This window comes from Amphiura filiformis, chromosome 6, assembly GCF_039555335.1.
Source record: "Amphiura filiformis chromosome 6, Afil_fr2py, whole genome shotgun sequence".
Taxonomy (NCBI): domain Eukaryota; kingdom Metazoa; phylum Echinodermata; class Ophiuroidea; order Amphilepidida; family Amphiuridae; genus Amphiura; species Amphiura filiformis.
The window spans coordinates 19822486-19848499 of NC_092633.1; the positions used below are offsets into that span (position 1 = coordinate 19822486).

Below are 26014 nucleotides of genomic sequence, written 5' to 3' on the forward strand. Positions count from 1 at the left end.
AGATTTGATTACTTTGTTGGTGTGCAAATGCAAGTGCACATCTTTGAGATGTGTCAAGTCCTCTACACAGGCCCGTACGCAGGATTTCATTTGGGGGGGCTGATTTTGAAAAAGTGGACCTTTTTTCCAAGGGGGGCGATTTTGTGAAAAGTGGACTTTCTTTTCAAAATTTGGACTTTATTTGTAAAAAAGCATAAAAAACCCCCTGCGTACAGGCCTGTCTCTGGAACCTTATCAAACATTTGGGGTTACACATATCCCTAATCTTCTCTAAACAAATATTTTGATCTTATAAGGCACGATAACAGCATTGCCTTGTCATGATGAGTCTTTATGGCTTGTGTATAGTGTGTCTCAGCTCAAATGGTCTCAAATTGAGAGTAACGCCATATTGAATTTCGCATTGGTAGATTAAAATCGCATGTCATAACCTAATTCTGTGTGGTGTATACACACAGGTTGAAGGGCAAGGGTATTTTAATGTTTTTCTGTTGACACAACCTCGTAAACGCACTGATTTGAATCTGCCACTACAAAATCCAACATGGTGTTACTCTTAACTTGACACGAGAGACACTATAGTAAGAAATTTAAGGATCTTGTTGTTATTGTTAACAACAGAACATTAAAACAAATAGAATGAATTGTCTGAACCACAGCTAGCAGGTTTTACTTTAAAACATCCTTCCACTGCAGTCTTCAATTTATGATTCAATGATAAAGCACAGTCCTTGATTGATCTCAAGGATGCAAGACCATGAGTGCGTTAACACTAAGGCTGGCATTTTCGGGCGGGGTAGCGGGTAAAACATTTCTTGCAGATTTATTCATTTAGCAAAGATATTGTGAAATTACAACACATTGTCTATGGAGCAGTGTAATACACATAATCATGCATAACTTGCAAATGCAAAATCGGAATCAACTGATATTTTTGGAATAAGCTTTTTTTGTGAATATCTACTGAAAAATGTCATAAAAAGATGTTATGATCACAAAATACTCCTTTAAAGTGTATGCAGCTGGGATGAAAAGCCATCCATCATTTGAAAATTTTGACCTTTCGTATTGAATAAATAAATTTTTTCCCCAAACAAGACTTTAAAAATGTGTACATATTTTTGGGAAAAAATGTATATCTTCGATACGAAAGGTCAAAATTTTCAAATGATGGACGGCTTTTCCTCCCAGCTACAGATACTTTAAGTAGATAATTATCATTAGATTTATAAAGTTTACTTCGAGAACTGTTAAATGTCAAAAATATAAATTTTTAACAAGTTGTCATAAAATTTGCAGTATATTGCGAATTCAAAACAAAAAATCAAAATTATTTGATATCAGACAGACATTCCTCGTATACAGAATGCAATTTGATGTGTCTGATATGCTCTCATGTCCCACAAAAAATACTGTTGGTATCCGATCCCTTAAAGTAACATTACTGGTTGCAACTTTGTGTCCAGTAATTCATTTAAAATATATCCACTCTTCCATGAAAGGTGTCCGAAAGGATGGCAATTGTTTAAATATAGGAGAGAGCGGACTTGGGTTATTTTTAGCAAATTTCCCTGGCAACTTGCAGCTCAAAAACAAAACATTCCAAGCATGCACTCGGCACAAAGTGTAACACTTGCGATGCGCAGTGGGTGCACGGTACAGTAACCTAATTTGATTGATTTGCGCATGTTGTTTTCGAGAGCCAGAGAGCTTCAACTCACAAATGATTCCAACATATTCATCAACAACTTTGCTTAAAACATTTAAAAAAATGAAAATAATTTTGATGTGAAAAATATTTTTGAAATGTATTCCATTCTATGAAATAGAACCAAAGAAAGAGTACCAACTATGAGCCATGTTTGCTCTTGGATGGCAAAATAGTGTAACTCTGTCTCATTTCGCTATGCTTCCGGCAAACTTTGACTCAATGTGTGTGGTTGTTTGCATTGGGTGTGTGTAACACGTTACTGAATGTGCAAACAATTGTAATTCTCAAGCTTAAAGATACAAATTATTGTTTGATTTAGAGCATTTGCCGATATATGCTGCCGATACACTATTTGTCCTCCATGATTGAAAAACCAATATGTCAAGTTTACCACCCATATCCTTACACATGGAGCAAATTTGAGTTGGTACTTTTTGGGTCTAATCTCTGTGGTTCCATTTAGTCATTGGTTACACAAAATTTGTTTCATTAAAAAATTGCACAATATATTTTGTCCACATCTGCAGCAATTGGAACAAATCTTATAAATCATCAGAGTTTTCTCCCTTTTTAAACTTTACTTCATCCCTGTATTTTAAATGGTATGGTCCTCTTGATCTAAGCAGTGGCTCAGCGGGGTCAGTGTGTTCAGGGTCATCATAGACAGACGAGATTATGACCTCTCTGTCCCCTCTTCTCTTCCTGGAGGATGTGCTTGGATTATGACTCAGCTTCTCACCATAGTAACTGAAGAGTGGGAAAAATAACATTGGAATCAATTAATGGCAATATTCTTCAGTAAAACATGTAGCCTACTATGTTGCTGAGTGTCTGTTTGATGACAGGGTGTGTGGGGAGGGGTGTAGGATGTGTGGGGGTGTATCAGTGTGTGGCAGGCATGGCACTGTGGGCATATGCTCCGTCATATTTATCTGAACTCCTTTCACATTATGTTCCCACCCGTACGCTTCGATCTGGAAACATGCAACTTCTTCAAGAAAGAAAATCCAACCGCACATGGGGTGACAGATCATTTGCAATCGCAGCTCCACATCTATAGAATGAACTGCCTATTTATATTAGAACTGCTAAAAATGTAATTGTGTTTAAAAAGTTGTTAAAAACTCATCTTATGTTCTTAAGTTATGTTTCTTAATTTACTTCCAGTTTTCTTTGTCTATTGTTAGTTTTTGTTTTTGTTTTAGTGCCTTGAGCGCTCTTTATTGAGTGGATATGTGCCTTGTCGCTATTATTATTATTAACTGCAGGCATAATGTTTGCATATTTCCATGATTTTTGTACAATCGGTGATCATTTAATGTTTAAATCATGCAGTAGGTGGCCCTGGGTCTATTATGTTATATAATTTCCAAGCAATATCACTGTGTAATACATTCAAGCAAAATGAGCTAATTATCACTCATTTTGAGTCTGAAATGAAAGTAGTCAACTTTGTTTGCATTTCATAAATGAAAATTGACCAGTGACTTTTGAGGGAAATTAATCAAATGATCTGATTTGCCTGACCTTCTCAAACTTAGAAGTTAACACTAACCATGTCAATTTATTCATGTTGCACAAAGTCAACACTATCTATGTCAATATATTTATGTCACACACACAGTTAACACTAAACCTGCTTAATTAATTGGAAATTTAAACTTATGATCTCAACACAAAATTAAGATGTACCTCAAATTTTCGGTCACAACATTGACCTTCATCTGGAGACTGGCAACCCAAGTTTGGGATCAGTGACCTTTTGGACACTTGACCCCAAAACCCGGTCGTACACTCTTGGTAACTTGTATCGGTCCCCGTCGCAGGATACAACTTACCAAGAGTGTACAACAGGGTTTTGGGATCAAGTGTCCAAAAGGTCACTGATCCCAAACTTGGGTTGCCAGTCTCCAGATGAAGGTCAAAGTTGTGACCAAAAATTTGAGGTATGTCTTAATTTTGTGTTGAGATCATAAGTTTAAATTTCCAATTATGAAGTTTACCACCACAGATGAACTTTCATGCTACTAAACCTGATTATTTCTCCCTTGCATTACTTACCCTAGTCCTCTTTTATCTCTTGATGTCTGCCCTTCATTATCTAATGCATCTGCCATTCCTGAAGCATTTTTACCAATTCCTTGACCTTCTTTCCACCCTTGTTTCTCCATTACTTTGCGGCCAACACCCTGAAAGAATGACACACAAAATAAGATGCTTTCAGAGTTGCCAGAATATGATATTGTTAAGAGCAACAGGGCTATATTACATACACCTAGTACATAACATACATAATTTCAAATGTGAGTTTTAATACTCATCAACAGTCTCAACTTAGGCTCATATAATTTCACACAGGCCATGCACCAGTGCATAAAGCACACTTGTATGTAAGATTGTAAGTCATCCAACTTTTATAAGTTGAACAAAGTATGTGGTTTCTTGAAAACAGTCTCATCCTGGAATAATACCTATGCATAGATTAGACAGTCAGTCATATCAGTAATCAGACATTTCCTATCTGCAAGTCTTTATGAAACATTTACCTTTGTGTGTTTTTCAAAGTTGCCGAGCCCTCCAGTGAAGACACTATCCATTTCAAGTCCTTGTCGCCGTCTCTGATCATATCTCATCTGTACCATGTCTCTGGCATCTTTGTCTCCACCATCTGTATCAAGTAACATGAGATGTGTTAGTTGCCATGCTCAAATTTGTTGAGCCTTTGCCTTGCAGATTAAGATGAAAATTTTAAAATGCTAGTAGGTCAAAGGGCATGTTGATTGTTGATTATGGATACCTGGGTTAGAATAAATTTGTGCCCATTAGAAATCTTAGGGGGACACAAATATGACCTTATTTCAATTAATTAATAATCTCTAACCTACTTTATATTGTACTAAAATAAATTGGCATGATTTCAGTAACTTCTCACACATTTTTCAATTGAGGACTACTTTTTGACATGCTTGTCTTGCATAAATTATACTATGTGCTGAATATGCATTTTGCACTATAAATGATCCAAAATTCTCACTGATGGACACCATTTTTCTACTAGAATCCCAGTCAGTGATGCACCTTATCATGTCTGTCACAAAAAGACCCCTACTTTCAGATTGATGGCATGCAGATCCCTTATGATACCTGTCACTTAACAGTTGATTGTCCCTCTATCCATTTCATCAGCCACTATTTTGACAATAATAGCGGATGTTTAGTATTTCTTATACTAATGCTATACCCACATTTTGGTAGCCAGATGTTTTCATGGAATCATTTCAAATGTTGTGCAGTACAGCAATGTTATAAATCATACTAATCCCTTACCTGGATCATAATAAACACTCATGTCCACATTAAAGTTGTCAGATGTCTGTTCATCAAAATCTGAAAAATGTATCAAAAATAATGGAGAAACTCGGTTATGTAATTTTACAACTATGGTGAATCGAACCAATTATAGACATTTTATATATTGCCTGGATAACACAGAGTAACAATTACGTTTGGTTAAGTGTGCAAGTCTAGGCTCCTCTCTTTTTCTCTGTCTTCTTTCTCTAGAAACAATCTCTCAGTCTAAGACTATATTTCTCTAGAAATCTTTTCTGCATCTGTCTCAGAATTCCACTCGTTTGACCTGTTGAGGGTTTGCCACATGTCTTTGGCTAACCACCAGTGTTAACAGACTTTACTTGCTCTCAAGAAATAATGGTGAAATGAAGACACAATTAAGCATTTTAGATGGAGAAATAGAGTATGCGTTATTAGCAGTACGATGGACAAATTACACATGTAATTTTCTTTGTTTTCCAAACAATTCTTCTGAGCCAATTTCTCAACAAATTTGGACCATACAGCCTTAACAGGGACACTAAATGTGGTTTTGAGAATTGCTTGTACCTACCTCCTTCAAGCTCTCTCCAATATGCAGCATCTGTGTAAAATACTAAGCCACTACTTCCTTTATCCCAGGTCACCTCCATCTCACTTTCAAATAGTCTCTCATCATTTCTCTCCTGCCTAGTCACATCATTATGTAGTGATTCATGTCTCTCCCATTCCTCACAGGTATCGTCATCATCATCCTACAAAAATGAAAATCCAAACCAAAGTTTGATAGCTTGAATAAAGATTATGCCTGAAAAGCAATGACATGCATCTTTGATTTCCAGTCAAGAAGGCATATGTGCAATTTTTATTTTACCTTTAGAGTAATTGTGACCCAATCTGGTCCATGGGGGCAATGTTATGTTACAAAACTTCAGAACTTTAAAACCAAGTATGCTATACGTTTGGTGATTTCAGTATATGCCTAATGTTTGTATAAAGTATTAATCATAGTAACTCAATTTTCAAATATGCCTCCTTTGGCCCCCATCGAGCAGACTGTGTCACAATTTAAAAATGGGAGTAATTTTAAAATGTTAACTTGAATTGCCATGTTTGACTACTATAAACATTAAAGAGTCAAGGTTTATGGGTTGACCTTTATACAGATTAATCCAAGTTCTGTGGGTTCAATGAGTCCACATACATGCTATGTGTTACTATACCCTCTTTATCGTGCTCTCGCTCTCTTTCTTGGCCCCTCTCTATCATTACTCACAAATAAAATTGTTGATTGCCCCTCTACAATCTAGTTTATACATTTTATTTACCTCTCCAGATTCCGATTTATCCTCATCTTCTTCCGAGTGCTCTCTGGGTTCCTTTTGGTTTCCATGGTTGGGTTTCACTTTTCCTTTCCTTTCTGAATCTTTTCCTAAACCAGTGACACGATTTTGGTCATCCCCACTTTCCTCCTCTTCTTCCTCTTCCTTTGTTTCATCATCAGCATTTGAAATATCATGTCCTGCACCAGTAGCTACAAACTCACTATCATCTCGACCCTCTGCAACATCACCTCCATAGTCAAACGGTACATTACCATATCTTTTATTGGATCTGTTCTTTGGAAAGCTAAGGCCAAGCTTTTGTATCATTTTAGGCGGTAGTCGGCACTCTCGTATAAATTGCAAGAAAACTGAGGTGGGTGTGCCAACATTTCCATTAGGCATAATGTCAGGTGGGTGAAGTTCTGCTAGTTGCAGGAGGTCAGTTTGGGTAAATACTTGTCTATCACTAGGAATTGTTCTTTGCTCTGCTCTTGTTTGGTATTGCACAGGAGGATTAACTGCATTGGATTACAAACCCAATTAATTATTATTACATTAATTTCACTCTTTATACTTGCTCTTAAATTTGAAAAGGTACAATCAGTGAATGGCACCACACAAACTTAAGAACACCCTAAAAATGAAGATTTGGGTACAGCATACTTATGGAACGCTGGATTTGGAACAAGCAAGAACAATTATGGACTATACAAATCAGAAACATTAATAAAGCAATAATATTTACAGTAATAACAAATACGATAAGGGGGTAGAAGTTTTAAGATTTGAGGTGGCACATATTGGACTATTAAAGTCACCCAAGACCTCATATTTTTGATGAATAATGGTATCACTGAGACCCCATTTCTCCTTATATCTGTCACCCAAAGACCACATGTGTACATACATATATCAAAAGGAGAGGGGCGGCGCCGGGGTATTTTGATAGGGGTGCAAAATAATTGTTTTAATTTTTTATGCAGCGCGACGCAGGGGGGATGTGCCCCCCTCAGAATTGAGCAAATTTTCAAAATGAAAGCACAAATGAAGCCATTTGATGCACCATTTTCACCCTTTTTAGAGTTATTTATTTATTTTCCAACCACATATTTTTATGGATTTCATTCACGGGCCTGACTTTCAGCCCGCTGGTTTTAGGCATGGACCTACTCCATAAGTAAATCCAGCACCTTTTGGCAACAAAATAAGTTCATGGTACAATTATAGGGGGGTCACATCATTATTTTATCTACAATATAAATGTTTGGCATTAAGTTTTTCAGAAGCATCTTGCAAAAAGATGAAGATAGCAATTTAAATGGTTCAAATTGGATAAAGCGTTTCGAAGTTACGCCAATTTAAAATTTCGAAAAAATTGCTGTTTTTCAGCATGATTTGGATAAAAACGCATGTTTTCGACAATATGGCATGTTTGAAGACTAAAAAAAATCAAAACTATATGCTTCCTATGTCTGATTTTCACTTTAAGTTGCTGTATAACTGAGTCTTTCAACATAGATATGTCAAGAGGTACATCATTTGCTTCAGTTTTTGAAAAAGATTACTCCAAATATGGACTAAAACACCAAAATCAAGGATCGTCAGCACTCTCATTTTAACCCCTTGCAGAATAAAATTGCAGGTTTACGACAATCTCAGATTAAAAATATGAATTGTGAATGGCTGCATTTACACTAAGCCAACTCTAACCCTTGGGTTGAAACACAAAAACAACAACAAAAGCTTCATGTGCATCAAAATATTGTGAGAAATTGCCTCCAAAGTGGGAAAAATCTAGAAAATCAAGGAAATTGCCGCTCAATGTAAAAAAGTGCTACAGAATGAAACAGCAAGTTACGGACACCCTCGGAATAAAAATATCAACTTTGTACATCCATATTCAAGGTAAAACAACTCTAGGACTTCAAGTTGGACCACTGCAGTAGATAAAAACAACAAGTTGGTCATAATATGTTGATAACTACACTCCAGAAATGGAAAAATATGAAAACTTCACAAGTAAGGTCAACAATTTCTATATGGGAAAATACACAGGAAAATGGCCAAAAAACAAATGTTTCAATATATTGCCATTTTTGAACCCAACATCCTAGAAATTTCTTGTTTACGTCAAAAGAAAGATATTTTTGTGGAGATTCAGGAAAAAGGAGTCTCAATTTGATTGCACATGTGGCACACACAGTGTTCGATTTACCTGGATTAGCGTAGCAAAATGCTACTCACAATTTTGTAATTGCTACTCAAATCTGAAAGTGAGTAGCATTTTTTGCTACACATAAAAATATACAAAAAAATCGATCACTGGCCACTGACTTGAACTGAAAATGGAACATTCAGGATTAGCATGTTGCAAAATGCTACTCACAATTTTGGAATTGCTACTCAAATCTGAAAGTGAGTAGCATTCTTTGCTACACAAAAAAATATACGAAAATCGATCACTGGGCACACAGTAGGGTAACTCATCATCTACAGTCATCATATCAAAATTTCACCCTTGGACGGCGTTTCCTATGGGAAAATACACACGTTTCGGGCAAAAAAACATCAAATTTTCAAATTTATCGTAGAAAAAAACAAGTTGTGCCAAAATAAAGACACATTTCTCATGGTTCAGAAAAAGTAACTTTAAAATTCACTACATCGTTGGCACCGGGTCGAAAAACTCACTTTCTAAAGGCAATTTCTTAATTTCTTCTGCGGATCCAGACACTGGTCTTTGCTGATAAATAATCGGGTGCTTTCACAGAGCCGCCGTGTAAAATTCAAAAGGTCAATAGACCTAAAAAATTTTTTTTTTGTAACTACACATATACTAAATAAATATTTCAAAATGTTTAGGTCTGTATGAAGAAAACAATTTGATATTTTTTTATGCTCAAAACATGCCATTGTTCATTTATGGGTCGTATGCAGACACCTAATGAGCAAATGTGTGACCCCCCTAGTACAAATGTGCATGAAGTGAAATATGGTGGAAACGTTAAATAAAGTCGCGCGAAGCGCGAAAAAAATTGGCACTTTTTAGGCTAAAATGGCCAAATATGAGGTTACTTTGGTCAGAAACCCACATACAGGCATCAACATTGGGGAATGATTGTATGAACCATCTACCCTATCAAAATATTGGGGGGATTTATACCCCTCACCCCAGGTCAGATCTACGCCTCTGGTCGCAACGCGATAGGCCTAGGATGTTAAGTCAGTTGCATTGTATATGATATGCCTTTTTTTGTTTTGTTTTTTTATATAAATTGGCACGATAAAATGATATGAATGGGGGATGTCTTGAGGTTGGAAATATTTCAAATTGAAAGCCGCAATCAAGAGCATAGGCGGGAGGTAGTCGCCCCAGAAGCCGAAAAGGTCCACTTTGCGAGCATAGTGAGCGGAAAAAAACACTTTTTCAGTCAGAAAAGGAAAAAATTTGCCCATTCCCGAGTGTAGCGAGCGAAAGTAGTTGGGAGAAGGCAAGAGAGGCCATGTGACTTTTATGGGGGAAAATTTGCCGGAAATGGGCCCAAACTATAATAACCAACAACTTTAAAACCATATAGGTCAGCATTCCACAAGGGGCAAGATGTCCGAAGGGGGCGTTTCCTCCTTCTAACCATGGCCAGGGAGGGGAATGGCACCTTGTCTACTTCGCCCTCCTCTCTTTCTCTCCCCTCCCTTTTCTCTCTCCTTCTTCTCTTTCTCTTTTCCTTCCTTTTACCACTTTTTTGAAAATCATAGGGGGGGGGGCAATTGCCCCCCTTGCCCCCCGCCCCTGTGGCGCTGCCCCTGCAAAAGGATGCACAGCTCTGTTAAATGTGTCTCTATTTACATAGCTAGGAATAATACCAGATGCATCTTAAAGGTCCATTCAAGGATTTGTTCATCCGGAGGATTGTAAAATTCAGATTTTGGTACATTTGTTTGTGTCATAGGTGCTAACAGGGCCTGCTTGTGGTTAAACCGAAAGCTGCGTTATATAGCAACTATATTAAACTGTTGCCATTTGGTAGTTTACAGCATCTTACAAATGGTATTGAGCTTTGGCAAAAATTGAATTGATCATTTCATAGTGAGTACAGAAGAATTCAAATATCACACAGATATACATTTGTAGGTCCTGTGGTTCTTGACCTCTACCTCTACGTAAATACTTGGCAAGGTCCATAAGTTTGGATGTAGTGCCAAGGAAGAAAACTTGTTGCTCCCGTGCAGTGCAGGTAATGAAGGTGCCGATATATACAAAGTGCAAGTAAAAATGGACCTGGAATTACATTGAACCAGTAACTGCTCCCCTGAACACCTCGTAAGTTGAAGAAGACAAGGTGCTCACTGGTAGAGAATTCCATCAGGCGACTGTACGCGGGAAAAACAAAGCTTTGAAGAGCTGGATACGGGCTCTGAGTTATGTTGTTAAGTAAGAGGACTACTGTAAAACATACATAACTCATTAACAATAAATCAAGCAAGTTTTCAAAGTACATGATTTGTAGAATGAACTTTTGCAAACATCAAAGTGATACATTGTAGTTTTTAATAATATAGGCTTATTGATTTAGATTTAGATTATAATGAAAATTGATTTTTTTTGTGGCTGCTTCAACATACAATACTTAGTGTACCCTTAAGTGATTTATACACAGTTTTACTTTTTTTATACTTTCGCTGGGATCACTGAACGGGACTTTAACTTATAAGTGGAGGACCTGAGGTGAGTGAGGTCACTTCAAATCACACCCCAAGTCACATGGTTTTTAGCTGTATTTTTAAACTATAACTGAGTATAATAAAATACAATAATGAAGCAACGTCTTTATACATACCTTCATTGTCACTTCTCACACGAATTTTTACAATCATACACCTTGCACTCATTATTTCTCCAGTTTTGTCTATCCACAGTTTTTTGTGATACATTTTCATGAATTTTATAAAATTGTGGTTTGTTAATCGTACAACACAACATGTGGTTTGACCCTTGCTAGTTTGATGTGTCTGATCTGCTTCATTTTTCTTTGAATGAACTCTTCTTGTACCTAAGTCTGAAGTTGTACTTGCAATGTGTGAAGCAGTGCCAGTGCCAGTGGTAAGCTTAAGCTTATCAGTGTTTTTGGCCTCAATGCTGGTGTCACCATTCCTCCTAAATTCTGGTCGATGTCTGAAGTGAAAGCAGACAAACCCCTTTCCTTCAATAAATTGCGAAAAATAATTTCGTAAGTCTGATGAGTGGAATTCTGACGGAATATTTGTGACTGCTGCGTATACAAGTTTTTTTTGCTCCATGGGCGCGGCCATTCCTTCTTCTTCTTCTTCTTGGATATTCCTCCTTTCAATAGGAGCACCTCCGAAACTGAGTAAAGTTTGAGGGAGCAAAAAACTGCAATTAATCAGTAATTTAAATATTTTGTTTTAAGTATGAGTTTGCCAAACTGCAATTAATCATAATGTATTATATAAATGCACAGATTTAATACGTGCTTCGACGATGTTGTTTTATATATTGTATATTTACGTATTTAATCTTATTTGATTTAACTCCCGTTTTAAATTGAAAATTACTAAAAAGAATTACGCGTTTCGTGTAATTTAAAAACACGTAAAAGAGCAGCGCCCTCATGTAAACATTGATTTATTTCAATTCACGCGGAAATAGTGCATACATGTGTGTTCTCCTCAGATTTGTCTTTTTATATCATAGTTTCTACCAAACTAAGAAATTAATCAAGATGCAAGGGAAGGTGAAGACAAAGGTCCAGGTGCCTGGAAATAAAGGGCGCAATAAACAGAGACATGTTCATCAAAAAAAATCCATGTCAAAAAAGAAAGGTAAGTATAAGTAAGCTTATCTAGACTCGCTTGCCAGTCCTATATACGCCGTACCTATGTATATTGAGGACTGGCTTATGCCATTTTGGATGTCAATGGGAAATACACACTTAACGATTTATACCGGTTAGAAACTTGAAAAAAATCTTTAAAATTTCATCAATGTATATAAAAGTGGTACCAACAGTATTGTGCTTGATAATTTAAGACTCGGTTGAAACAAAATTAAGGATCGAAAGCATTTTAGTGTCCAAAAGGCAAAATTATCGTCAAAGTTCTGCGAAATCGGCACCCTTGCGAAGGGTTCAGAATTGAATCGGGAACGAAAATATCCGATTTTTGCGATCAAAAACACAAAATTACAACTTTAAACATACTATTGGCAAAAGACATTATTACCAAACAATATAGAATAGAAAATTTGACATTATTTTCTCAAAATATTGAAAAAATTTGCTCACTAGACATCGAAAAAGTACGCAATCCAATTCCCGTTCAAACGCGTGGGAAACTGGAAAGTGCATAATCGTGACTAAGCTTATCATTACAGCCTTATCATTTTTTACTTACGGTGAAATCAAATTTGCCATCAAACAGCATCATCTTACATTATCAAATTAAAGCCCTTGAGTAAAGAAAGCCAAAACTGAAACCGTTTTGTCATAGCGCATTCTGTAGCAAAGTTACATCTTGTGTTTGGGCCCGGTTTAGCCCAATTTTGCTGACTAGCAAATGTGACCAAAGGCATCCAGCATAACTTAGTTCGCAACACAAACTTAAAAAACAGGCAAAACAGACACATCGTTTATCGGTATGACATTTTCGTATTGGTGCTGCCCTATCTAATACGTATGCTAGGTGAATTCAAATTTGCCATCAAACTGCATCATTTTATATATCAAATTAAAGCCCTTGAGTAAATAAAGCCAAAAATGAAAACCTTTTTTTCATAGCACTTTCCGTAGCAAAGTTACATCTTGTCAAAGATTGACTTTCATCAAACAATGTCAAAAAGATTCAGCTAGCAAAATTCCCCAAAATGGCATTTCGGGGGTGTTTCTAGATCTTAGTCTCTGCTATCAAAATCCCTCTAAAATTCCATGTGCTAGTGACTTATCACCATAAAAAATCATATATTTGGGTCAAGTGAAGTATAGAAAACATATTTATGTAGGTTTCTTTCTTCGGCCAGTTGTTTTAAATTTCTATGTATAAATGCATCAATTGACATATTGTCGGTGAATTTGGCTGACTAGCAAATGTGTTTGCCTGGCATACCTATATCTAAGTTTGCACTGAAGTGCCATCTCAGTTTTGGTGTGCCGATGTGGATCATGTGTTAATGAATTTTTATTTATTCTGGATAAAAATAATGGAGTATTAATTACAATTTCAAGCATAGGAGTTTAGGCAAGAAGTACAAGAAGCTGTGTAATTAATATTATGACAAACATGCAACTATTTAAGCTACAGGAGCCTTGTATTTTTTAGTGCAACGTTGCACTAGCTTTTTGTATACACTTCATCCCATACCGTTGTGCAGAGCTACTACGGTATGGGTTCCTCGTACTAAGCACAACTGAGCCCTGAAGTCACCAATCATCATTTTTGAGATATTCAACCAAAATATTCTGCTTGAAATTAGCTTTAAAATGATGTATATCATGTCTATAGACGAATCCAACGAGCCAAGTCATGGTCAGGATTTGGTCGGCCATCTTTGGTTTCCCGCTAGCACCAACCTGGGGTTTTGAGCGCCCGATTGTGCAAATAAAAGCCGCCTAACACCTAGAGAAGATGCAAAGACGAGGAGAGTTAGAATAATATATGGTCATGTTTTTTGAGGTGGGACCCAATTGTGTCACATCTTGCAATTTGTCAAAAATCAACTCCTTTTTTGTATTTCTGATTATATTTCAAAAAGTTTTCACCCAAACTAGTAAAAGTATACATTTTAGAAAGCATATATTGTCATGATTGCAAATCTGTAAAGTTTGAATGGATATACAGGGTGTACCAAAAAATATACAGGGTGATTCCATTGAAAAATACCGAAAAAAATAAATTTCTTTACCGCCCCAATATTTCTACATAGTATATTAAATTGGAAAATGAACTTGATATTTGGAATGTACATAGTTAGATTAAATGTATAGTTTGCACGTTATTTGTTAAGCCCATTGTGTTATACAGGGTGTGAAAAAAAGAAATTAATTTTTTTAATTTATGTAAAATTTCCCTAAGTGCCATTAAATTTGGAAGATATATTCAAAATAGTTTACAGAATTGCTATAAAATCAAATTTAAATATCCAATTCCTATATAGGGTGTTCCAAAAATCAATATTCAGTGAATAATTAGTAACAAAGGTACATGTACAATACATGTACAATTAGCCTACATCAATAAACTATTTAACAATAACCAGAGATCAATATGTAATCAGATTAAATCCTTTGACTGTAATAATCTCCTTTTAGAAGATTTATTTCATATTTCAAAGATAAAACAATATTGAAATTTATTTCATATGCATGCATGCAAAATTACAGCCCATTGTATTGTATGACCCACATTCCACTGCATTAATTAAAAGCTTGTTAAATCCTTAATTACTAAGTTCATTAAGATTAACTAGGCAATTATAGTTATAGAAAGTTAAAAATAAGATTAACATTATGCAAAATGCATTTTTACTTCTACTAGGCAACAAAGTGCATAAATTTTATTAATGAACATCAACTTCCCATTGGAATTACACAGAGCTCCTCCGCTTCGGCTCCTCCACTTCCGCACCACCCCTGACTAATTAACTTAATTAAGCTGTTGTAATTTTTTAATACATTTGTTTAATTGTATTTGTTATTAATTCATTAGATTAATAATTTATCTCCAAAATAAGACCAAAACCATTTGTTCATGATGAATTTTAGCAAAAATATAGGAATAAGTAGACAAAATGATTTAGCAAAATGTGACAGCACCACCTTTTTTAGGGTCCCAGTATAAAAAACATGACCATATACAATAGAGGTAATCCTGTCGCATCTAGGAATGCATGTATTTGGATTCGTCTATAGTCATGGACATTTAAGTAGTGAAAAATCAATATAACAGTCAATAAATCCTTTGTTTCCTATTGTTTATTGTTAAGTTCAATGGAGCATATCTCAATAGTGGCACTGGCGACATCCGGGCTCAGTTGTGGAAGATGGTCACAAATGTGTTAACTAAGGTTTGCCTGGCATACCTACATTTTTAACAGTTAATAAAAATAATACAGTGATAACTATTAATATTATAAGCTAAATATAAATATCTAGGCTATAATATTTTGCAGTAACCCTTTGATGAATGCATACTACCGTAATGTTGCAAAGTCGGAGCTATAAACAATGTGTGCGTACGGCGCAAAGTTCATTCATAAATTTCCACTTGCATGCTCCGACGAATACATGTAGCAGTCTGAGCAGATCAGTTGTCATACAAAATGGCCTGACACAAAACATGTTTAAATTACTCTTTTTGCCTTTGTGATGTGTTTAGTATACTATCATCATTGTTTTCTATTTTTTTATCCTTTCAGGTAGAGTCATTGCTCCAAAGAAAGCCAAGCATCTTCAGATGGCCAAATTAAAGAAAGTAAGTACAGTTTTATAGCAACACAAGCAATATATGAAAATGTCACAATAATTCATGTGACTGTGAGAATCAAGTAAATCAGTTTTCCAAAACTTAAACCTTCTCAAATAATTCTATATTATTCTGTCTATAATGTATATATTATTATAACATTTTTTACAAGGTGAGATGAAGTATCTTAGTCATTTTGTATGGTTGGGTACTGTGACAGTATGTTTACTATTCTCCTCATTATTCCTTGTAAACACAATATCCATAGAGCTACTCCATATCTAAAAGTTAGAAGTACATGCTGTTATCAGTTACCGGGTACCATTAATTAAAATTTATGTGTCGTGATCTTGCAAGTTATATTTGGAAAACAGTTACGGCACTTTGGCATGCACAATCATGCGTGTATTTTGGGGGGCTTTGGGGCGCCAGCCCCCCGGGGTAAAAGCAGGGGCCGGCCAAAATGAAGGGGCGGAGGAAGAAGAAGGGGCGGCGGAAGAAGAAGGGGCAGTAAAAAGAATTAGTAAAGAAAAAAGGGCGGAAAAATTGTGATAAGTATAAAAAATTGTGCAAAAATTGTACTATACGTCAAAATGTGTTGCTTATAGGGCGCTAGCGCTTATGCGCTTATAATCCTTTTTTGTTTTTGTTTTTTTGCTCTTCACTTTTTCAAACGACCGAAAAAAAAAATTGGGTCAACCTTTTCGGGCTGTTGAGGAAGGGGCTGCAAAATTGAATTTCCTTCATCCCCCCGGGGTAGGAGCAGCCACGGTACGCCACTGACAATGGAGAGTTTTAGGATGCTCCCCTCCCCCATTTTATCCATCAGTCTGGGGAAGTTTAGATTTGTAACATTTTCTACCCGGTTTAGTTTCAGCTGAAGGTTTCAGTTGGGGAAATCAAGAACTTGATCCCCAACTTGCAAAATCCTGATACAATGAATTATTTGTCACCCCATCTATAACCAAAGGACTCATGTCTGCAGTGTCTTCTCTCTCCAGTGCACCCTGTTCTGGGCTATTGGTGCTTACCATCCTTCATGGTACAGGAGAAGTATTAGCCTCTAAATCTTGGATTCTTGGAAGGAGTCCAGAGACTGCTTCAACCTAGAAGTACAAACTAAGTCTGGCATCAGGGTTCGATAAAAAATGTGATGCATAAAGAGCATGGTGCGCTCGGCAAGTACAAATTGCGCAGCTGTTGGCGTGCCAAAGAAGCATAAATTTTTACACACGCATTGCACTGAAATAATTATTCTCATACCTCCAGTTTCCGAGGTCTATTTACTTTGTACTTCTGAGTTGACGGACTATACATATTATTGTAGTTAAATTATAGGGGTCCAAGACCAAATGCAGGTTTGTGCCAACCCCACCTTCAACATACTGTTTCTCTTTATTCTCTGTCTCTATAAATCATTTGTATGTGATTATTTTTCTCATCATAATAATCCTTTTATTTTCTTTAGAATATGGAGAAAGCAATTGGATCCAACATAGAGCAAGAAATTCTCTCAAAAGCTGCAGCCCAAGAACCAAGATCTATGACTGTTGTCACCAATCCATCGCCTAAGGTCTCACAAAAGAAAAAGAACAAGAAAAAATAAAATGTTCTGTGATGGACATCCTCTTACTGAACAAGTCCCATCAATATACAAAGTTCTTTTGCACATGCCATCACACTGATCACCTGATTATTGTATGAAAAGGTTATTGTATAAAAAGAGCTACATCATGTGATGCGTATTTACTGGATCTGCCATGTGATGCATATGATATGATATGATATGACATAATATGATATGATATGATATGTTATGAGTTAAACGATAATCAGGATGCCACCTCTGTTTTTTTGCATAAGTGCTACAAATATGAAAGGACTTGGAACTGTGCCTCGCCATTAGTAACATACATGACTGTGGTTGTGAAGCATCCTGCGACTTTGTAAATAGTTCACAAATCTTTGCAATGATGTATATACTTACCTGATCAAAGAGGAAGAGGCTGGAATCTCTGGTTTCGTCACTCTGGTTCAATATGCATTGTCGACTGCAAATCTACAAGGCTTACAGGGTATCCCAAAGTACAGAACCTTGGATGGAATGGCTGGATCTGGATTTCAACAGGCCATGATAAATTGTAGTTTTGATAGCTGCCAAGCAATCAAAAGTATTGTATTTGTAGCTTCAGTGGTGATCCAAGGACTAAATGTTTAAATAAGTATTGTGATCATGCAATTCAACCAAAATCACATCACAGATCAGGCCATAGCTAGGATTTATATTTAAAGCAATCTTAATTTAATAGTTTGTCTCAAAACATTTAAAATCGCCCACTTTGTGTGTTTTATTCTCCTGGATTGAGTAAATTTCATTTTTTGCTGCTTTTTTTTTTCCAAATCCACCACACAAAAATCTGACGTTGTCAGACATGAAAATAGCCGATGTCGTAAATCTCAATAAAATTCTTCATATTCACCACAGTTAAACACCCTTTCCGTGAAAGGTGGTATATTTTTGTCAACAAGTGTGTCCCACGCTTTGATGAAAAAATTAAAGTAAAAAACAAACAAACACATTCTACTTTCAGTTTTCCAAGATGGGAAGGGCTTTGAGACAAACTATTAAATTAAGGTGCTTTAAAAGGAAGGGCTTTGAGACAAATTATTATATTAAGGTGGTTTAAAGGGTTTTTTATTTCGAATAGTGGGTTACTTGGACCAGGCTTGTTCTTCTGAAATTGTGATCTTCTGATGAAAAAAAAAGTCAGCCATATAAGGATAAATAACTTTTTTATATGCTTTTAGTAAAATATATTCATGTGTAAATGATTTTTTGATCAGTGGTTTTAATTCTAATAAACATTTGATTCTGTTTTTTCATAAGGTACGGTAGTTTTATTTTGCAAAGTTGTTTTCTCTCTCTCTCTGTCTCTGAAGGAGAGTATTTTCTACTATCATGGTAAAATGACAAGGCAAACTTCCTGTACATTGTATATTCTTCATCTTAAGTAACAGGGTATATTGCAATGTGAGACACAGCTAACACAAATTATATGAGGATCAGGAATAAATGTGAGCCCAAGAAATACCTTTTGACTGGGAATATTCTCAATTTGTTATTACTGTAAAATGGCCAAGGGTTTCTCCATTGTGCTATCCCAGTTAAAGTCCATGCACCCCCTACATGTATTGAAGAAATGACCTTAATCTCCCAGACAGGGGTGTAAATTTCAAATGTAGTCACCCATTCAGGTAACCCCATTAGGAATTCACACTTGCAGTGTGGAATATTAAGATCATGTCTTCCATGGAATTGCCCATTTACACAATCATGGTTTACATATAATTTTTATTTTATTTGCCTTTGAAGTGATGATGTAACAGGATTAACTACCATAGCAATAGGTTAAAACAATTTTTGAATATATCGCCCTGCACTACAAGCTGGTTGCACTCATCACCTTTGTATGTCCGAAATCATAGATTGCATACAAAGATTCTTTTTAAAGATACTAATCTTACAGGTGCAAGTGATCAGCATGATATGAATATTCTATAGAATTACGATCCAGGTCTTTATCCCTGTTCTTTGACATCTATGGTTCAATGCAGAGGTATCGTATGAACGTACTAGAGCAGAGCGATATATTCAAAAAATGTTTCAACCTATTGCTATGGAAGTTAATCCTGTTACATCATCACTTCTATGGCAAATTGATGTACCCAAAGCATATTGGGTAAAAGAAAGAAAAGTAACAATATTAATTGTAAGTATGTAATTGTTGTAACATTTTAAATATTTATCACTTTATTCTCATCAATCATTTTTCATACATGGATGAAAACATGCAATATATTATACATTTATACATAAGAATTTTGGTGTAATTTTTTTACAAAAGTATAAAAACAAAATAATTTGAACTGATCCATATGTATTCATTCCAATAACTGCCCATGCCCGTATGCCGCCCACCCAGTGACTTCACAACAAACAAACTGATATTGCTAACTGCTCATGCCATTCTGGACCAATCTGGTCTGAAAATATGGCACACTGATGATGATTGATGAATACTTTGGGCCATTTTTCATGTATGCAATTATGTAAACATTGTTAAAAATAAGTGCCCACCTAAAATGACTTTGTTAGCACCCTGGGGGGTTAATGGAATAAATATGGTATGTTTATTTTTATAGACCCTATCGAATACGATGTCACTCTTCCTTATTTAAATACAATTATGTCATATGTCACCAGGAGGCCTCAAAGGGGCAATTCCCATACAGTGGCGTAACCAGGAGGGCAAGCCCCCCCCCCCCACACACACACAAACAAACTGGGAACTTGAGCAAAAAATAGGGAAGGGGGAATAGGGGGGAAGGAGAGAAAAAGAAAGAGGGAAGATGAGAAAGGGGAAAGAAGAAAGGAAAAGAGAGGAAGGGAGAAGAGAAAAAAGGAAAGAAAGAGGGAAGAAGAGAAAGGGGAAGGGAGAAGAAATTTGTACTCTGAAACACTAAACTATAAATACAGGTGATAGGTATGAATGGTTGTGGAATCAAGATCCCACTGTCATTTTAGACTGTCCACCAACACGGCTGCCTTTTCAATTGTTATACCATTACCATTTAGGTTGTATTGGATACAGTCTATTACAAGAGCAGACAGGGTTGAGATTGGTTGGTTGGTTGTTCTTTCTAAGTATTGATGAAGCCCTTTGAATGAAACAAGTTTTGTGATGGAGGACAGGGTTGAAGATTAATTTATGTTTCTTGTATTAGTGTTATTTTGACCCACTTCCAGTTTACTTAGTACATTTAGGGGAAGAGGGCAATGTCAGCTTTGTAATAAAACAAGTGTTTAGGGCTTCATCAATCTTTGAAACTTAATTTTTTGAGGAATATCAAATATACATTATTTACATTACAATTTACATTAATTTACATTTATAATGTGCATCAATGCATTCTATACATTAGGATAAGAACTCTCTAGATGATGCATTCATCAGAGTATTTTGAAGATGATGGGGTGTCACAGTCATCTAATGATAGGCTAATGTACTTTTTACATTTACAAATCTTGCTTTAAAGGCTCAAATAGCAATATTTTCATGAAATTTTTGTGGGATCAAACATCAAATTGCATTTTAAAAACGAGGAATGTCCTTATGATATAAAATAATTTTGATATTTTTTTAAATTCTCAATATATAACACACATTTTATGGCAAATGATTAGAAGTTGATATTTTTGAAATATAACAGTCCTCGAAGTAAATTGTATAAATCTAATGATATGTACTTAAAGTGTATGTAGCTGGAATGAAAAGCCGTCCATCATGTGGAATTTTCGTATTGAAGATATAGATTTTTCCCCAAAAAACACCAAAAAAAATGTAGGTCTTTTCGGGGGAAATGTATATCTTCAATATGAAAGGTCAAAGTTTTCAATTAATGACCGGCTTTTCATCCCAGCTAAATACACTATATCATTACATTTGTAAAGTTTACTTTGAGGACTGTTAAATATCAAAAATATCACATTTTAATCATTTGCCATAAAATTTGTATTACCAGTATATCACAAATTTAAAAAACAATCAAAATTATTTGATACCAGAAGGCCATTCCACGTATTCAGAATGCAATTCGATATGTCTGATGTGCTCTCAGGTCCCACAAAAATACTATGCAAATTTTGCTATCTGATTCCATAATCCTGCAGTTTAAAATTCAATTTCACATTTTATGTGGGTTGGAACAATTTCAAATAATTATTTGAAATTTTTCATAATCATAATAATAATTATATATAATCAAGCTTCAAAATAACCAGGCACCCAGGAGCCATTTACCTAATGGTCATAACATTTTGGCTCCTGGTCCACACCAAAATCATATGAACCAGGCTCTAGTTTTTAGAGCCTGTTAATTAAAGCAAGTTTTGTATACTTAATGCGTACAATTGAAATATAAATGACTCTTAGCTCTTTAAAAATGGCTCCTAGTTCACACTAGATAATCTCAGGACCAGGAGCTGCTTTTTCCAAATGTGTGGCTCCTAGGGTCCAGATCTGCTTATTTTGAGGCTTGTAAAAAAAAAGTTGTATATAATAGTGACATATCACTTGTATTAAATTGATGAACACTTTGTAGTTAAATGCAAACATAGGAGAAATTTGAGAATCCTGCCTGGACAACTTCCAGTATGAGTCCTGTGATTCCACCTCTTGCCTTGTCATCTTGCTTGTTGCTTTCACCAAATGGCGATGTATCCGACATAGTGTATTCATCAGAAGTATTGCCATCACCCGATGAGATGCCTTCATCAGAAGACGCAGAGGATATTGGCATGTCTTCTTCATCTGATGATGAGGTTTGACGATGTTTCTTTTGTTTTGACATGTCTAAGAGATGCGTTTCACCACCTTGCCAGGCCTATAAAGAAAGAATGAAAATATACAATGTAAAGGGTGATTTGTTCATGCTTTGGAAGCTAGCAGAGGTCACTGGGTTGTCACCGGGTCTAGTAATTCTTTGGGATTGCCAAAAAAGGCCCGATTAGTGGGGTTAGCTATATAACCCAGACTCCCAAGTAACTCTCTTCTGCCACTGGGGGGGCGACATTTGAAAAAATATTGTTCAGGTAAACTAAAATTTGGACTGAAATGGGATAAAGTAACCAGAACCCCCAATCTCACCCCTTGTAACAGCACCAGATTTGTTTTGCAAGGTTAAGCCTGGAAGAAATATGCAGGACGAAAGTTCAAAAATTTGCCTAAAAATGTTGCATTTCCCCAAAATACCGGGATTTTCAGGGGGGTCGCAGTTTGGGTACCCCCTGGGCCCAGCATGGTCTGGACGACTGGTCAGGGTACCTTATGGCACATTCTCCGATAAAGTGTCCAAAAAGCCAAACCTGTGTCGCCCATAGTGTCAAGTCGTATTCAGACTTGTTTCGTCAGAAAGAAATGACTTTTATTAATATAACTAATACTTAGGAGTTGCTTTCTAAAATGTGTGGGGCTGGAGGTTGTAACATGCCTAGAAAGTATAAAACAATAAAGCTGATTATGCATGTCCATTGTTTTCCTCCATGTCGCCAGCCAAGGTACGTTCCGTATTATGTGTCCCTGTTCGTTAAACATGCGCGCATAATAATGGAATATAGGTACTTTTCATTAGTGGTATCATGCCCTAATTATAAAGTATAAAACATCACAACGCAAGTTATTAAATTTTTCAAACAGGTCTTTGAGACTATGTCGCCAAAATTGTTCACAGATACGTTACAATATTTCTAATGAATAACAATCTGTCAAAATAACTGGCTATATGAATGTTCCCATATGTTATGGATCAAGCAGGCTCTATAGTTATATTATATATGTGGTACATAACACAATGGTTTCAAAGTAAAAAAATCAGGTCTATTAATGGCAAAAAATCCTGACGTTACGTTCATGCGTTCACAGATACGTTACCTAAATTCTACTCCCCTCGGAAAAAACGCTGTGATAAATGAAGCCAAATACCATACCAGACTTTAGTACATTGGGTGATGACTGATCAAGTATGGGTATTAAGTCGGTAAGTTTTTACACTTGCACGATTAAGACAAAAGTGGGAAAGGGCTTCACAGATACGTTACCACTGATACGTTACCCCCAATGCGTATAAGTAATATTGCTCAAAAATGAAGTATTGTTGAAAAATCACCCATGCATTGTTTTGTGTTCTGAAACTATTAAAGTTTACGATTCTGAATGATTTTCACGAATTCTTCGTGGTTGGCATTTTGCAATTCCTGAGCCCAAACTTGGACGCTTTATCTGAGAATGGGCCTTATTCATTTGTGTCCAAAGTTGACAGTTTACGGGATACAGCACATTTTGCTTGGCAGCGTCATGATCATTTATTATCCCAGGGCTGTAGTCTTGACATGAATATGAGTATTCATAACGATGACTAATGAGGCCAAATTAATAAGTTAATCTGCATGATCAGGTAGACCTATATTTATAGAATCATAGAGTGCACCATTATACCATAGACCATGGAAGATACCGCGTGCTTCAAAACGTGATTTCTGTTTAAACTTAATTTGTATTTTACATAAAATAAAGCCTATAAGGCAAAAAACTAATGTCTAAGAAATCCGACGTAGCTCTTTATTTACAAAATTGACAAAGTTTTCTTTTACATTATTGAGTAAAAATATTAACATTGATATATTTTTGTAGGTCATATGCCTTGAAATTAATGTTATGATTATGACGTGCCTGGTTCTTCGTACGGCAAGTGCAGTAGGCCTACAAAAAATACCAGCCCGTCATTTTGACCATATATTACTAGTATCCGTAACTGCAAAATGGACGGGATGGATTAAATGCATGCACGCGCACGTATCCTTTTTTTTCTTCTCTAAAAGTACCAGAATTTTGATTATCTTCGCTCAAAATTTTACTTCATTTAGACTCCTTTTTGTTCACGCAAGTGAACGTTAATGCCACTTGCACCCACATCTCATATGCACAGTTTATCCCTTAGGCCTACATACCCAGTGTCTTGTTGGTATTTTTACCAGTGGTTAATTTTGTATTTCGGAACTGTTTATGCCCTACCATCCCTGGCCTACCACCGGCCTCGGGCCCAGCCCAGCCTGTGGCCCATGCAGGTCTCTCTGTCAGATCCTTTCTAGGATCTGATGTGCTCTGTCTGACTCAAAGAGCTTAACTTTTGTAAAATCTCCTACAGAAAGACCCGGGGGGGCACTCCAACTTTGGAGGTGACGCGTATGTAGGGCTGTTAAGACCCCCTTTTTCAGCATCGCTGTCACCCAAAGACCCCATATTTTTTTACGAACACATGCTCGCTCCGCGCTCTGTCACCCAAAGACCCCCTATTTTTCCATTTGATCTGTCACCCAAAGACCCTTACAAGTTCAATTTGAACAGCAACTTTCATTTATCACTGATTTTGTTACTTATTTTGAAAAAATAAAGAAATTTGAAGCCATTTAGAACTAGAAATTCGATTTTCGAGGTTTTTGTGGCGCTGTTTTGGTTCTCACCCAAAGATTCCATTTACAAAAAAGGTCATGTTCTCACCCAATGACCCCATATTTTTTACATTTTGCTCTCATATAGCTCACCGAATGCCAAAAATCATGCTCTCACCCAATGACCCCATATTTTTTACATGTTGCTCTCACCGAATGCCCCTTAGTGCGAAAGCGCCAGCCCTACACCTATATCCATTTCAAATTGAAGTGCCCCCCCGGGCAGAAAGACCCATTACCAGTTGGCATGTGGATGGATGTCTCTGATTCGGATCGATGTTTAATGTCGATTTTCATTATCTAAAATCAATATACAGTATTATTGAAAAATAGCACTTTGATGTTTTGCAAAAGTTTATTCTACAAATCATACTTTTAAAACTTGCTTGATTTATTGTTGTTAATGAGTTACGTACGTTTTACAAAAATGTTGTTGTTCCAGCCCTCTTTACAACATAAAAGGGCATTTCGTGATCCACAGCCTCATCCCCCCATTTTTCTCAAAAAAAAGATTTTTTTATCACTGGAATACTCTGGCTACATAATGTTTATGTACAAAATATTTTTGCAGATTAATTCGTTTAGCAAAGATATCGCGAAATTTGAATTTCGTTCTGGCTCAAGTCAAGAACCATAGGACCTATATCTGTGATATTTGATTAGACACTCGCTATGAAATGATCAATGCAATTTTTGCCAAAAGCTCACTACCATTCACAAGATACCGTGAACTACTAAATCGCAAGAGTTAAAAAGTTGCTAACCTTAAACTATACCAGAGTATGCCTACTTGTATTATCTGGAATATTTGATAATTATGAACTCACCCACTCATACGTTTCGTTGTCATGGTTGTCATATTCATCACCTTCGTCAACCGCAAATCTGTGTCTTCTTTTTTGCTTCATTGCCCCACATATTAGACATTGTCGAAATTTTGTCCTGAATGTACGGCGCAGTCTGTAGCAAAAATCAATGAAACGGTACACATATCTGATGAAACACGAATTATTTTCTTCAACATGTTCAACAAATTCAATTTAGCCTACACTGCAAAAATAGTGTTTAGAAATCGAGGACAGATTGGTGTTTAGAAAGCCCCGTTAG

At 36.1% G+C, this 26014-nt stretch overlaps 2 protein-coding genes across 3 annotated transcripts in view; one reads left to right on the forward strand and one right to left on the reverse strand.

The window, feature by feature from the left end:
- Positions 1–18931, forward strand: part of LOC140155123 (UPF0390 protein zgc136864-like) — a 166993-nt gene extending 148062 nt beyond the window's left edge. The window contains exons 2-5 of one of the 2 annotated variants that reach the window (XR_011859342.1): positions 12049–12207; positions 15794–15849; positions 17309–18475; positions 18519–18931. Coding sequence is in view for 1 of the 2 variants with exons in the window: in XM_072177831.1 (XP_072033932.1) it covers positions 12108–12207; positions 15794–15849; positions 17309–17446 (294 nt within the window). In the remaining variant the exon portion in view is untranslated. Of the gene's footprint in view, positions 1–12048; positions 12208–15793; positions 15850–17308 lie in introns of both variants that reach the window. The other variant, XM_072177831.1, reaches the window with a different exon arrangement.
- LOC140155120 (G patch domain-containing protein 3-like) lies at positions 4–11676 on the reverse strand. The gene is made up of 7 exons (XM_072177828.1): positions 11205–11676; positions 6370–6884; positions 5616–5796; positions 5039–5098; positions 4258–4379; positions 3773–3900; positions 4–2458 (listed from the first exon to the last, which is right to left on the reverse strand). The coding sequence occupies exons 1-7, from the start codon at positions 11674–11676 to the stop codon at positions 2254–2256; spliced, it is 1683 nt and encodes a 560-aa protein (XP_072033929.1). The 3' UTR covers positions 4–2253.
- Positions 18932–26014: the final 7083 nt, after the last annotated feature.